At 40.4% G+C, this 13,884-nt stretch overlaps 1 protein-coding gene across 2 annotated transcripts in view; it reads left to right on the forward strand.

The window, feature by feature from the left end:
- The window catches only part of MKRN2 (makorin ring finger protein 2), a 35,306-nt gene that overhangs the window by 19,854 nt on the left and 1,568 nt on the right, over nt 1–13,884 (forward strand). Inside the window, exons 2-6 of one of the 2 annotated variants that reach the window (XM_044656855.1) lie at nt 4,787–4,915; nt 8,107–8,291; nt 9,219–9,523; nt 10,141–10,355; nt 12,057–12,167. In XM_044656855.1, the coding sequence (XP_044512790.1) occupies nt 4,787–4,915; nt 8,107–8,291; nt 9,219–9,523; nt 10,141–10,355; nt 12,057–12,167 (945 nt within the window). Of the gene's footprint in view, nt 1–4,786; nt 4,916–5,010; nt 5,070–8,106; nt 8,292–9,218; nt 9,524–10,140; nt 10,356–12,056; nt 12,168–13,884 lie in introns of those variants that run through there. The other variant, XM_044656856.1, reaches the window with a different exon arrangement.

The raw sequence follows: 13,884 nt of genomic DNA on the forward strand, positions 1-13,884 counted from the left end.
TTTTTGCATCTATGTTCATTAGGGAGATTGGTCTGTAGTTTTCTTTCTCTGTTTTTGGTCTCCCTGGCTTTGGAATCAGTACCATATTTGTGTCATAAAAGGAATTTGGTAGGACTCCTCACTTAAATTATTTTTGATAATAGGGAATAAAACTTTGAACCTCAATTAAGTGAAATTTTATAACTCCCAAATTCAGTTCTTTTCATTAGTAGCCTTGTATTTTTTTTATTATGCTCAGTAAATATTATATTCTGAATTTTGTCAATTAAAAAGTTTGTGGAAATTTGTCCTCTTTTGTTATATATTAAATGCCTTCATAATATCCTCAATTTTACTTATTGGCCTGGGAAGTTGAAAATAGTTACTCTTTAGCTCCTCTTTACAGAAAGTTTGTTGATCATCCCATTCTAGACCAGTGGTTTTCAACCTGAGTAATTTACAAGTAGACTGTGAATTTATTTATTGAAAGATATTTGATGTTTTCTTTTGTTCTCAAATACGTGTAAAAATGATTTTTAATAGCCATTTCTTTTTTTTTTTTTTAAACCCTTAACTTCTGTGTATTGGCTCATAGGTGGAAGAGTGGTAAGGGTAGGCAATGGGGGTCAAGTGACTTTCCCAGGGTCACACAGCTTCAGAGGCTGGATTTGAACCTAGGACCTCCCATCTCTAGGCCTGGCTCTCAATCCACTGAGCTACCTAGCTGCCCCCTTTAATAGCCATTTCTTAAATTTTGAATTCCTCCATCTCCTCCCCAATCCTTGAGAATTTAAAATTTGAATTTGATTTAGGTAATATATGTGCATCATGCAAAACATACTAACATATAAGCCCACCTACCCCCAATTAAAAACACAAGAAAAATAAAGTTTGAAAATATATACTTTGATCCTACATTCAGATTCCATCAGGTCTTTTTCTGGAGATGGATTCCATTTTTCATCATAAGTCCTTCAGAATTGTCTTGGATTGTTGTATAACTGAGAATAGCCAAGTCATTCACAATTGATCATCATACAGTATTGCTGTTCCTATGCACAGTTCTGCACATTTCACTTTGCATTAGTTTATATAGATCTTGTCATGTTTTTCTGAGAGCATTCTACTTGTCATTTCTTATAGCACAAGAGTACTGCATCACAATCACATAAAGCAGCATTTTTCCAAGTGATAGGCATCCCCTCAATTTCCAATTCTTTGGCACCACAAAAAAAAAAAACCAAAAAAAAAAAAAAACAACTGCTTTGTCTCTCTTTGGGAGGCATACCTCGTAGTGATATTTCTGGGTTAAATGGTACACAGTTTTATTAATCCTTTAGGTATAGTTCCAAATAACTCTCTAGAATGGTTGGGTCAGTTCACAACTCTTCCAACAGTGCATTAGTGTCACAGTTTTCCCACATCCCCTCAACTTCTGTCATTTTCCTTTTCTGTCATATTAGCCAATCTGATAGGTACTTCAGTTGTTTTCATTTGTATTTCATCACTAGTGATTGTAGGGCATTTTTTCATATGCATATAAATAGCTTTGATTATTTCATCTGAAAACTGCCTTTCATATCCTTTGGGGAATGACTTGTATTCTTATAAATTTGTCTCAGTTTTCTATGTATTTAAGAAATGAAGCCTTTATTGGAGAAACTTGTAAAAAATTTTTCTGTGAATTAATAAATAAGCAAATATATCTTCTGAAGATTATCTCCCATATGTGAGAATCTGCAAAATCTTTTGATGTTAAAATAGGGTCTTTATACTCTGAGGTTGGGAAGCATAATCTTGACCAGACTAAAATTTTCTAGTAGTGGTTGTGTTTAATTAAGACTTTCAGACTTGGGTTTATCCCAGTTTGTCCCTGGCACTTCTTGAAAAATTTCTTCAGAATTCACTTTTAGTACTGAGTATAATACAGTGTTATTTTTAATTATGTTTCTTCACATATATACACACAATTCATATAAAAATTTATATGTGTACCAATGAATATATGTATCATACATTTGTGTATATATGGAGTGTGTGTGTGTATGTGTGTGTGTGTGTATCCTGAGGTGATATTTGGAGTTTTCCCCTGCTCTCAAACATCTTTAGCATCCCTGAGATAAAACAGAAAAGGCATTTGGCATTTAGAGTTGTGCATAATCTACTTCCTACCTATTTTCATTTTCTTATTTCACACTATTCCCTTTTATACATTATTTCTTTGAACTCTATATTTTGCTCATTTCTAAACTGTGCATTCTATTTCTGGTCTTTGTGCATCTGGGAATGTTGTCCCTCTTTTGGAAACTTTAGTTTTGGAAACTTGTTCACCTCTTTTGTTTTTTTGTTGTTTTTTTTTTTAACCCTTAACTTCGGTGTATTGGCTCCAAGGTGGAAGAGTGGTAAGGGTGGGCAATGGGGGTCAAGGGACTTGCCCAGGGTCACACAGCTGGGAAGTGTCTGAGGCCAGATTTGAACCTAGGACCTCCTGTCTCTAGGCCTGACTCTCAATGCACTGAGCTACCCAGCTGCCCCTGTTCACCTCTTTTGGAAACTTTAGTTTCCTTCCATACTTAGTACAGGTGTTAGATCCTTCCCTCCTTTCCCTGAGTTATTAGTGCATCCTCTCTTCTCATTTTGTCTTATACTATATGTAATTATGTATCTTTTAAATCCTGTGTACTATTTAAGTTGCTTGAGAGGACTTTTTTTTTGTCTTCATGTACCCACACAATACCTTGCAACTCAGTAGGTGACTAATAAATGTTTGATTGAATTGGATTACATAAAATTGTGAAATTGACTTAACTCATCAGATTTAGTGATCGTGAGTATTATCCCCTTCAAAGTCATTGCCTTGAGACTACTTACTTATTCTAGCATTTATCTGGTGTTAATGGAAAAAAAAGGGGATCATGGTTGTCCTTTCCTGACTTTAGTCTCAAAAGGTTAGGGCTACATTCCTTGTTTAATTCTAGCTTCCCTTAATAAATAATTAGAGGAATGTGTGACAGGTCCTTAAGCCTTTTTGATTTATTTTTATTCTCAGCCTGTATTTTCTCGTGGTAGGGTAAATGGTCAAATCTAACTTTTTCCTTCCAAGTGAAGAAGCCCTTTAATTTATTCCAAGCTTTCCAAACTTCTTTATATTCCTGAGGGGGAATGGAGTGGCCTTTTATTTTGGCAGATTGGGATTTGGTGAACATCTGGAATTATCCTGACAAACGAGTGTGAGAGAAGGCTTCTGGATCACTTGTAGAGGTGGTAGGACCCTCTCAAATTCTGTTTTCCTTATCTATGAAGTAAGAAGGTTAAATGGAGTGACTTGTGAGGTTCCCTTTAGTTCTGAACTCTAGCAAACATTATTGTAGAGGTTTGAGCCTCAGCTTTTTTGGTATCAGACTCAAGTCTCTTATCTTTTTTGACTGCCATTATAGCAACTATTTCCTTCCCTCAGGTCTCTCACAAAGTCTTATTTTTTTAGATGTTATTCAGTCATCCAACAAATACTAGGTTGAGTACCTAGGAGGGTATTGTGGTACTGGATGCTGTGAGTTGAGTCTGAGACAAATTAACAAGAAACATTGCCTTGTCCAGAGGAGACTAGATGTTTGTGGAATTGAAGGTAGTTGGAGAGTCAGAAAATAAAAACAAAAGTTTATTATATTTTACATGTTTCTCTAGCATAAATTTACAAGGGCAGTCACTATAATTACTGAATGAGTGCTACAAGTTCTGGAAAGACAACACTGGTCTAAGTTAACAGTCAGTGAACATTTATTAAATTACTTGTTATATGGCAGGCCTTGTGCTATCTGCTAGAGGTACAAATAAAGCCACCTAATTGCCCTCATCTGCTAAGGAGGGAGACAACATGAAACTGTTGTTTCAGAATTAGAGAATCTGTACATGCAGAGATGGAAAGTGATGTTATAGGGAAAAGGCTTCAGAGTGATCAAGAAATTATTCTTGGAAGAATAGGGAATGAAACCGGGCTTTGAAGGTTGGAAAAGAGAGAGGATATCTCCACTGGGAGGATATACTATATACATAGTTTGGAGGTTTTTAAAGAGCCATAAAGAAAGGTTGATTCACTGATTCTGAATATCATGTGATGTCTTTTGTGTAAGTGTGGCTTTGTCTTTTAAACTGGTAAATATAATTTGGATTCTTAAAAGGTAACACTTATGATAAAAGGATTTCTTTAAATAGTTATCTTTACTATGGTTGTCATGAGCTAATAATAATAGATGATATTAGATGTCATTAAATATCACATTAGATGTCATAGATAGCATTACAAAATTTTATTTTTAATTCTTATCTTCTGTCTTAGAATCAATACTGTGTATTAGTTCCAATGTAGAACAACAAGTCAGGGCTAAATAATAAAGGTCAAGCGACTTTATCAGGGTCACACAGCTAGAAAGTATCAGAGGCCAGATTGGAACCCAGAACTTCCAGTCTCCAGGCCTGGCTCTCAATCCACTGAGCTGCCCCCATTTGAAGGTTTACATAGTTTCTTCTTTACATCAGATCACTGGAGGCATATAATGGCCCTGGGAGAGAGGTATAATACAGTTCTTATTGTCCCCATCTTTACAGATGAGGAAACAGAGGTTTATAGAATTAAGTGACTTATTTCTGGCCACCTAGTTAGTATGTGTCAGAGGCTAGACTTGAGCCCAGATCTGCATGACTGACTGTCGTCATTTGTAAATTGCCATTTTACACATGAGAGTCAAAGATGAGGTAATGTGTGCTATATACCTCTGCTTTATAGTCCTTGGTTCTTTTGTCTCTGCAGGTATTTCATGCATGGTGTGTGTCGTGAAGGGAGCCAGTGCTTGTTTTCCCATGACTTATCAACAAGCAAGCCATCTACAGTCTGCAAGTTCTACCAGAAAGGCTATTGTGCCTATGGATCTCGTTGCAGGCAAGAGCATCCTGATATGTCCAGCACCTCTTCTTTGTGTACTCATAAAGCTTTAAGTATGAAAGTGCCCATTCACCCTGTTTGTAACCAGAGAAGGAGAAAGGAACGGCAATCACTTGAATCCTCCTAGTGGACCTGAGTTGGGCTGGTAGAGGTAATGGATTGGGGGTCCTGACAAGCAAGTGATGGCAACTTTCCACATCTTTAGCAGAATTCCACTCCCCTTCCACTCCTTAAGAGGTGTGGCTGATTATAGTAATCCTGTTGAGAACCCCTTTCTCAAAATGTTTGAACCAACTGCAATTGTTATTCCCCAGACCATAAATATTAACGGTTATTTTAATAATGTTATCTTGGGACTTCCTAGAATATATATTCCTGTAGAAAGAAACTTTATAATAGTTCAGGACTTCCCAAAGTATATATCATCCTGTAGATAGAAACTTTCCATGGTGAACTTTCTTGTTTTTAATTACTATTCAAATGTACAAAGATAATCAGATTGAGTTTATAGGAATTTTTTAATTCTTACTTTCCATCCTAGGATCAATTCTATGTATTGGTTTCAAGGCAGAAAAGAGCAGTAAGGGCTAGCTAGACAATGGGGTTGAGCAACTTGCCCAAGGTCACACAGCTAGGAAGTGTCTAAGGCCACATTTAGACCCAAGAACTCCTGTCTTTCAGGCCTGGTTCTCTGTCTACTGAGCTACCCTGTTGGCCTCCAGGCATTCCTTTTATCCTGGAGAATTGGCTTACATATTTTGTGTTTTTATTACTTAACAAAATTGGGGTGTGTCTCCTCTCTGCATCTTTATTTATTTTTAGGTTAAAGCACTCTTATTTCCAAAGTGGTTTTAGGGCATATGTTATTTTGTATTTATAAACATCCAGGAGTAGATGAAGGCAGAGATGATGATTTTAATTTAGAGATGGAGAAACTGAGAGGTAACCTAGTTAGGGGTCCACACAGTTTTGAGTGGGGATCAGGCCAAATTCTTTTTGTTTACATTATATTACATGGACCCCAATGAGTTGTTGTTACAGAGTGGCGAATGTGCTCTTTATGAGGAGAGCTCCAGAGCATTTATGTCTTCAATCCATTAGCAGGCATTTATTAATCACTTACTGGACTCCAGGTACAATAATAGTCCCTATTCTTAAGAAGCTTTACATTTTGTCAAGGGAGATAACAAGGGTGTGTATACAAATACACACAGTAAATGCAGGTAGTTAGAAGGAGAATTGGTAGCATTTGATGGGAGATCATGAAAATTTTTAGGATGGTTAGCCTGCCTTTTTAAAAGGAAGAGTGGAATATGAGATGGAGGAGAGGAGAAGAGGAGGAAGGAGGAAACGAATTCTTAAAGGAGGGGACAACCAGTGAGTGATAACCTCCAATGAAGCCTTTTAAAAGCAGATAGAATTAGGAGCAGTTGAGAGCTAGGCCTAGAGATAGGAGGTCCTGAGTTCAAATTTGGCCTCAGACACTTAATAGTTGTAGGACCCAGGGCAAGTCACTTAGCCCCCAGTGCCCCAGCCCTTAATGACCCCCCCTTTTTTCTCTTAAATTTCAATTAATTAATTAAGAATGTTTTTCCATGGTTACATGATTCATGGTCTTTCTCTCCCCTCCTTCCACCACCCCATCCCCACCCCCATAGCCAGCATGCAATTCCACTGGGTTTTACATGTGTATCATTGATCAAGACCTATTTCCATATTATTAATATTTGCATTAGGGTGATCTTTTAGAGTCTGCATCCCCAATCATGTCCCCATCGACCCATGTGATCAAGCAGTTGTTTTTCTTCTGTGTTTCTGCTCCCACAGTTCTTTCTCTGGATGTGGATATCATTCTTTCTCATAAGTCCCTCAGAATTGTCTTGGATCATTGCATTGCTGCTCGTAGAGAAGTCATTACATTCAATTGTGCCACAGTTGTACACAGCCTCTGTGTACAAAGTTCTCTGGTTCTGCTCCTTTCACTCTGCATCAATTCCTGGAGGTCTTTCCAGTTCACATGGAATTCCTCCAGTTTATTATTCCTTTGAGCACAATAGTATTCCATCACCAACAGATATCACAGTTTGTTCAGCCATTCCCTAATCGAAGGGCATCCCCTCATTTTCCAATTTTTTGCCACCACAAAGAACATATCTTTTAAATATTTTGTACAAGTCTTTTTCCTTATTATCTCTTTGGCGTATAAACCCAGCAGTGGTATGGCTGTATCAAAGGGCAGACAGTCTTTTAAAGCCCTTTGGGATGTCCTTCTTTCTTGGAACCAATATATAGTATTGATTCTAAGATGGAAGATAAGGGTTTAAAAAAAAAAGTTGGTAAAATCCTATATCTCATCAGGTTGGATAGGATTGGATATGTGTTCGTCATATATACATATATGCTAGCTTTTGATCAGAGGATCATAAGATTAGAACTGTAATCCAACTCCCTCCTGTTTTACAAATGAGGAAATTGAGGTCCTGGGAGTTGAAGGGACTTGCTCAAGGGGACAGAGTAGCAGAAATCAGGCCAGATTTAAACTCGGGTCTCCTGGATTCAGAACAATTGTTAAGTGGCTCATTCTGTTGTAGGACTTGGAGATTTATAAAGCTCTAAACTCATAGTAGCCATGTGATGTAGGGAGGTTATCACCCACCCCCATTTTATAAATGGGCAGATAATTTCAGAGAAGCAACTGCAGACCTGGCACCAGAATAGGGGTCTACTGACCCTCTACTCCAGCCCCCACAGGCACTGTGATTCTGTTTCTGGTGGTGAATGAATGAATAATCTTATGACTGTTTTTGAAGAGATAGTCTTTCCTAGTTAAGGAGTTTTTTGTTTCTGTTTTTAGATATAGCTCAACTTCAAAATGAGTTTTACTTATTTTTCCCTTTAAGTGTTTAATTTGTAGCTCAGTGTGTGCTGGTTCTGTTGAAGTCCTCAAGCGAAGTGGCTCACTCTCTGTCCTGGTCACCCTTTTTCCTAATACTCTCATAACACTGGACTTCCCAACCATGGCTTTGTACAAATGAGGGAGCTACCAGCAAGAATGTTGAGCACCCGCCACCCCCTGTCCTGGAGCCCTTGACCATGCACTTGTGATCCACAGAACAGCCTTCAGCAGTCTACGTGAGTGTGTGACGGAGGGTGACCAGTGTCCGTGTCCCCTGTGTTCGCTGTTTCAGATACGACCACATGAGGCCTGCAGCGGCGGCCAGTGGCAGCGCTCACAATGCCGGGCCTCCCAGCCTGCCTTCACCGGTTTTCCACAGCCCACACCCTCCTCCCGACCTGACCGCGTCAATAATGAAGAGCAGCTTGCACGAGCCTGGGAAGCGTGAGAAGAGAACGCTGGTACTTAGAGACCGGAGTGAGTGACAGAGCCAGCATCTGCCCTTGCACTCTCCTATCCTTCCCCTTCTGCGCTACCCTCCCTTTTGTATTGGCTTTCTGCACGTCTGCTTGTTTCGAATTGGGCGTTTTTTACAGAAGAGACTGAGGAACTCTGTTCTTCTGTAGGCTTCATCAGGAGGGCTCAGGGACCGAATTCTCCTCTGTTTCTCCTTTTAGCTTTCCTAGATAGGAAAACCGTATGGCCAGGGAAGTGTAGCTGAGCTGTGAACTACATTCATGCATTCTTGCCTGACATTCCGTCTCCAGCTCAGGAGCTTAGCTTGATCTTTAATTCTCTCCCTCTGATTTTATCATCTCCATAAAATAAAATCATGACTATCACAATTGTCATGTCACTTGACTGTCAGCTGCCTTCTCCTTTGGCAAGTAGTCATACTTGGGATAAATATGACATCTCATCTTCCTTTTAACAACTACACTATCTTCATTTAACTCTTCTCTTACACTCTTGTTCTATAGGTGGAATTTATAGTTTTAGATAGCTTTCTAGTTGGAATATAATTACATGTTTGAGAGCTATTGGAAGGTAGTCTATTGAATAGTTTGTTTGAGATCTTTAGAGGGAGAGAAATTATATTAAGTGTTTTTAATGGGTGGCACTTAGCAAGTAAAGGGGTTTCTGGAACAAAATAAAAGGGAAGAAACTTTCTCATGGAAATGAACAGTAAAATATAAAATGTTACCCTGGGTCAGACCAGTGGTCACCAAAGCTCATTTATGGTGGGGGAGTCAGAGTTAAGGTTTATGGAGAAGGGAATTCTCTCAGGTTAGCTCAGCAGTGACATTGGCTTCAGGGAATGGGTTCCTTAAGGGCTTTCTTCAAATTCCTGGACTATTTTCTGCTTTTATATGTATGTACCTTGGTGTGTTTTTGTGTGTTAAGATCTGTGTGGCTTAACTGAAGAGAAGGCCAAGCCCTGCGCTGTGAATGACCCAGGAGGTTGCAGTGACTCAAACGATAGTCTGGAGATGAAACCTCATTCCTACTTAGAAGCCATCCGGAGTGGACTTGATGATTTGGAAGCTGGAAGTTCTGATAGTAACGAGCAGCAGCTGTGCCCCTATGCAGCTGCTGGCGAATGCCATTTCGGTGACGCTTGTGTCTATCTCCACGGGGATGTTTGTGAAATCTGTAGGTTACAAGTCCTGCATCCTTTTGACTCAGAGCAAAGAAAGACACATGAGAAGGTAAAGATTAAAACCCGCTATGCTCTCCATTTTCAAAAAGGGCATTTTGAACTGGAGAAAAGCAAGACACGAGGCAGGAAAGAGGGATGCCTCTGTTGTTCTGCTTTAGGGTAGGTGTGGAACGGGAGAGCAGTGGCAGGAGAATGAACATTTGACTAGAAATTACATGTAGACTCTAGGGCTTGTGCAAAAGAGTAGATTTTTAATAAATACATTTTTACTTAGGTGGCTTGAGAGTCGGGTGGCTAGAGAACAGGAGGATCCTGGGTTCAAATGTGGCCTCAGACACTTCCTGGTTGTATGATCCTGGGCAGCCATTTAACCCCCAGCTCCGAGCCCTCTTCTGCCTTGGAACCAATACACAGTACTGTTGTGGGGGAGGGGCTGCCTCCTCACCGTTTGAACTGATGATTGTTCAGCCTTCTGGCAACAGCCTCAGCATGGTGGAAAGGGTGCCGCCAGAGGAGGCAGGAGACCAAAGCAGCTCGGTAGCCAGGTGCCCCGGGACTCGGGGTGGCGGGGGTACTCCTAGGCCTGAGCCAGGCCCAGCTGATGATGTCGTCTGCCTCCTCACTAAAGACAGTTCTAAAAACCTTTTCCCCTTGTTGGCGCTGCAGCTTTGCATGGCGACCTTTGAACATGACATGGAGAAAGCCTTTGCTTTCCAAGCGAGTCAGGAGAAAGTGTGTAGCATCTGCATGGAGGTGGTCTATGAGAAACCATCAGCTTCGGAGAGAAGGTTTGGGATTCTCTCCAGCTGCAACCACACATACTGTTTGTCCTGCATCCGGCAGTGGAGGTGTGCCAAGCAGTTTGAGAATCCCATCATCAAGTGAGTATCCCCCACCCCCATCAGCCTGCCTCCCTTTTCTTGTGGAGTCCATCCTTTAGGGGCCACTGAGTGTAATGTAGTCAGAATTAGGAAGACATGAGTTCAAATCCTGCCTCGGATGTACACTAACTATGTGACCCTAGGGAAGCCATTTAATCTTTTTGCCTTAGATTCCTCATGTGTAAAATAGGGATAGCAATGCTGTCTATCTCACAGGGTTATTTTGAGGATAAAATAATATTTATAAAGTGCTTTGCAAACTTTAAAACTCTGATATAAGTGCAGACTATGATTCTATTTTTATGTAAATTTTATAATATGCAAAATGTAATAGCACAACTCTGGGAGGTAGGTGCTGTTGGTATCCCCATTATATAGATGAGGAAACTGAGATACACAATTAGAATTGTCTAAAATTTATAAATAAGTATGCATATTTGGTGATTTCTTGCCCCAAAATGTTTTATTTTTAGGGTTGTGCTTCTGTTTTCAAGTGTTTTTTTTTTCCCTTCTCATCCCCTAGACTGTCCTGTCTTGTATTCTAGACTTTTCCCCCCTCAGATAGTTGAAAGCACAAATGAGAGGCAGGCAGGTTGATGGAATGGAAAGACAAGACTTTGAGGCGGGATCCCTGGGGTCTGTGGTGGCTCCAGCACTTGAGAACTGCATAGCGCAGCCAATCATTTAACCTCTCTCTGAACATGCAAAATGGGGATAAAGATGCTTGTGCACTACTTACCTACCTCCTAGGATTGCAGAGAGGAAAATGTTCTGTAAACTGGGCTAGTAAGAAGAGAAAAGTGATTGCTTTAAGGTTCTTCCTCTCTCAGGAGTATTTGCATCTTTAATAGAAGACTACAGAAAACCCTCTAAAGGCTTTAGGATCCAAAGGACTAGATCAGCTAATGCTTTTTCACTGAAGGAATTGAGGGCTTTAGTCCAAAGACAAAAATGTCGAGGGTGGGGGGTGGGGTGGGGTCACTGCTGTGACCTGAAGGCCTGTCCTGCAGAAGAGGATGAGCTTTGAGGAGCTTTTCCTTATCTGGAAAATGAGGGGTGGACTAAGGGCGCTTTCCACTCCTCCTCAGATCTCTCAGACCTGGGACCAGTGTGGAAACAGACTGCACCTCTCACTGTAAGGAAGAACTTGGTTAACAGGGAGGGGGAAGGGACTAGCTCGTGAGACAGCGCTCCTTGTTACTTGGGGCTGTTCAAGCAGCCTTTGTCAGGAATCCTGGAGCGGGCATTGCTGCTGCTTTGGGCAGGGCCCATGGCACGTGTGATTCCCTCCACTTCGGAGATTCAGGCTGTTCTATCTATGAGTTTGGGCACCGATGGAGGCAGAAAAGGGAGAAGGTTCTGCTAGGAGGCTTTGCTTTTAATCTTCAAGGTTTCTCAAGAATTTCATTTGTCCCAGGGTTTGGTAACTTGCTTCCCCACTGGATTGTGAGCATAGTTAGAGGGTAGATAAATACACATTATTGTACATCCTTGTAGTGCCACGTGCCCAAGATAGACAATTCTGAATTGAGGGAAGATGTTTGAACTTATCCTCACCAAGCTTTCCCCTGGTTCTTGTTGCAGTAATATATATTCTAGTTTAGCTGCGTGGAAGTAGGCAAAGTAGCCCCAAATACCAGTCTATTTACTGTTTATTTATCATTGTATTTATTCTTCCTGACATTTTGATGCTTGTTTAAGGTCCTGTCCAGAATGCCGTGTAATATCTGAATTTGTCATTCCAAGTGTGTACTGGGTTGAAGACCAGAATAAGAAAAATGAACTCATCGAAGCATTTAAGCAGGGAATGGGGTAAGTGCTGTAACTGAATCCCAGGGCTGCTGCTGCTTTGGCACTGTGAAATGGGAAGTCCTAGGAAAGCCTTTCCAAAATGAAGGGCTTTGAGCCAGGGCCCAAACAGCCCCAGCCCATTCAGCTCTGCTGCAGCTTGGAAGCAGACCCCAAAGGATCCCTGCCTTTGCGATGCCCATGTCACATGTGATGAGGGGGTGGCTCGCCAGGTAGGAAGACACACTGGATTTCTTCTAGGAAGGGTTAACATCATGGGGTTACCTTGGTTAGGTGCCCTTGTTTATTCCATGACTCTCATCTCTCTAGCATTTTAGTTTCTCAAACTGACTTAAATGACTTGCTTCTTGAAACCTGCTTTTATCCTTCTCTGTTGTAGTTAACCTATGAGTTAATGAACTTTGATTGTGTTTCTTACATTTGTATTTCATGATCATTGTACTGACTTTATTAATTGTGGTCACTGAGTGTATTATTGGTGCCTCCTGGGTCAGATTCCAGGTGGCTCCTAGAGCTCAGGATTCTATCCTTGACAGGAACAAAGGAATTTTTGATGAGGGATTTGTTGTCTCCATAACTGTCACCTCAGAATGTTATGAATGTCTCCCAGATATCTTGTTTTTCCTTAAGTATAACTCTGTGGGTCAATACATTTATTTGAAGTGAACTTATACTTTAGTGACCTTGTGGGACAAGGAGCTTGATGGTGCCTACATTGGATTCTAGTTTACCTGAGTCTCTTCTCTAGTGGCAACCATTTCTATATATACACTTCGTACCTCTATCCCTCAAGGCCTGAGCTTTACCTACAACAACCATCTTATTTCTTTGGGCTTTTAATTGCTTTAAATCCAGTTGGTCTTGGAATCTGGAATTGGGTTTTAGCAAATATATACCAGAGCCACAATGGTAATTGATTCCATCTCTCCTATCTCATTGGATTCCCACTATCCAAGGCCTTATTGGGCTCACTTTCCCTAAATATTTGAGAATGGGTCATGATTTCCAGAGGAAGATAAGGATGAGAGAAAAGCAGACACTCTCTGATATGATCTTCCCCCTTTCTGCAATTTTATGTATTTCTACACATTTATGCTCAGAAGGACCTCCTTGATTTCCTAATAATTGATTTTTCCTAATTCTGCAGCAACTAAAAAACTGACTTTCTAACTATTGTGAGTGCACCTATGGGATAATGCACTGGGGGTTGCTATCTGAATAAGAAGTAAGGCTTCGACCAGTAATTTAGATGGACCTACTGTACCACCAGGCTTAACATGAAACTCATATGCCTCTAGAGGTATCATGTTGTGGAAAGAGCCTCAGGCTAGAAGTTGAAAGACTTGGGGTTCCAGTCCCATTTCTGCTGCTAACCCAGTGAGTGAAGGGAAACAAAACTCCTTCCCCTCAGATTCCTTTTTTTCTGATTATAAAACATTTCAAAGAAGACAGCCCCTCTCTGTGGTGTCAGACTCAAGCAGAAGCCAGGTCCCAGATGCTGCATATCAACTTTAGAAAACCACAAATTAACATTATCTTTGTCGTGTATGTGTAGTTTTGTTGGGCTGCCCCTTGTGTTTGGACAACCCTCTGATCCAGATTATGTATAAGGTCTCTTCTAGTCCTAAGATTCTTGATTCTTTGAAATATTAAAAAAATTTTAATTCACAATTGAAATAAATGATAAATCTCAGTTCAGAAGTTAGTGAAAATGTTTTTT

Source organism: Gracilinanus agilis, chromosome 1, assembly GCF_016433145.1.
Source record: "Gracilinanus agilis isolate LMUSP501 chromosome 1, AgileGrace, whole genome shotgun sequence".
Classification (NCBI taxonomy): domain Eukaryota; kingdom Metazoa; phylum Chordata; class Mammalia; order Didelphimorphia; family Didelphidae; genus Gracilinanus; species Gracilinanus agilis.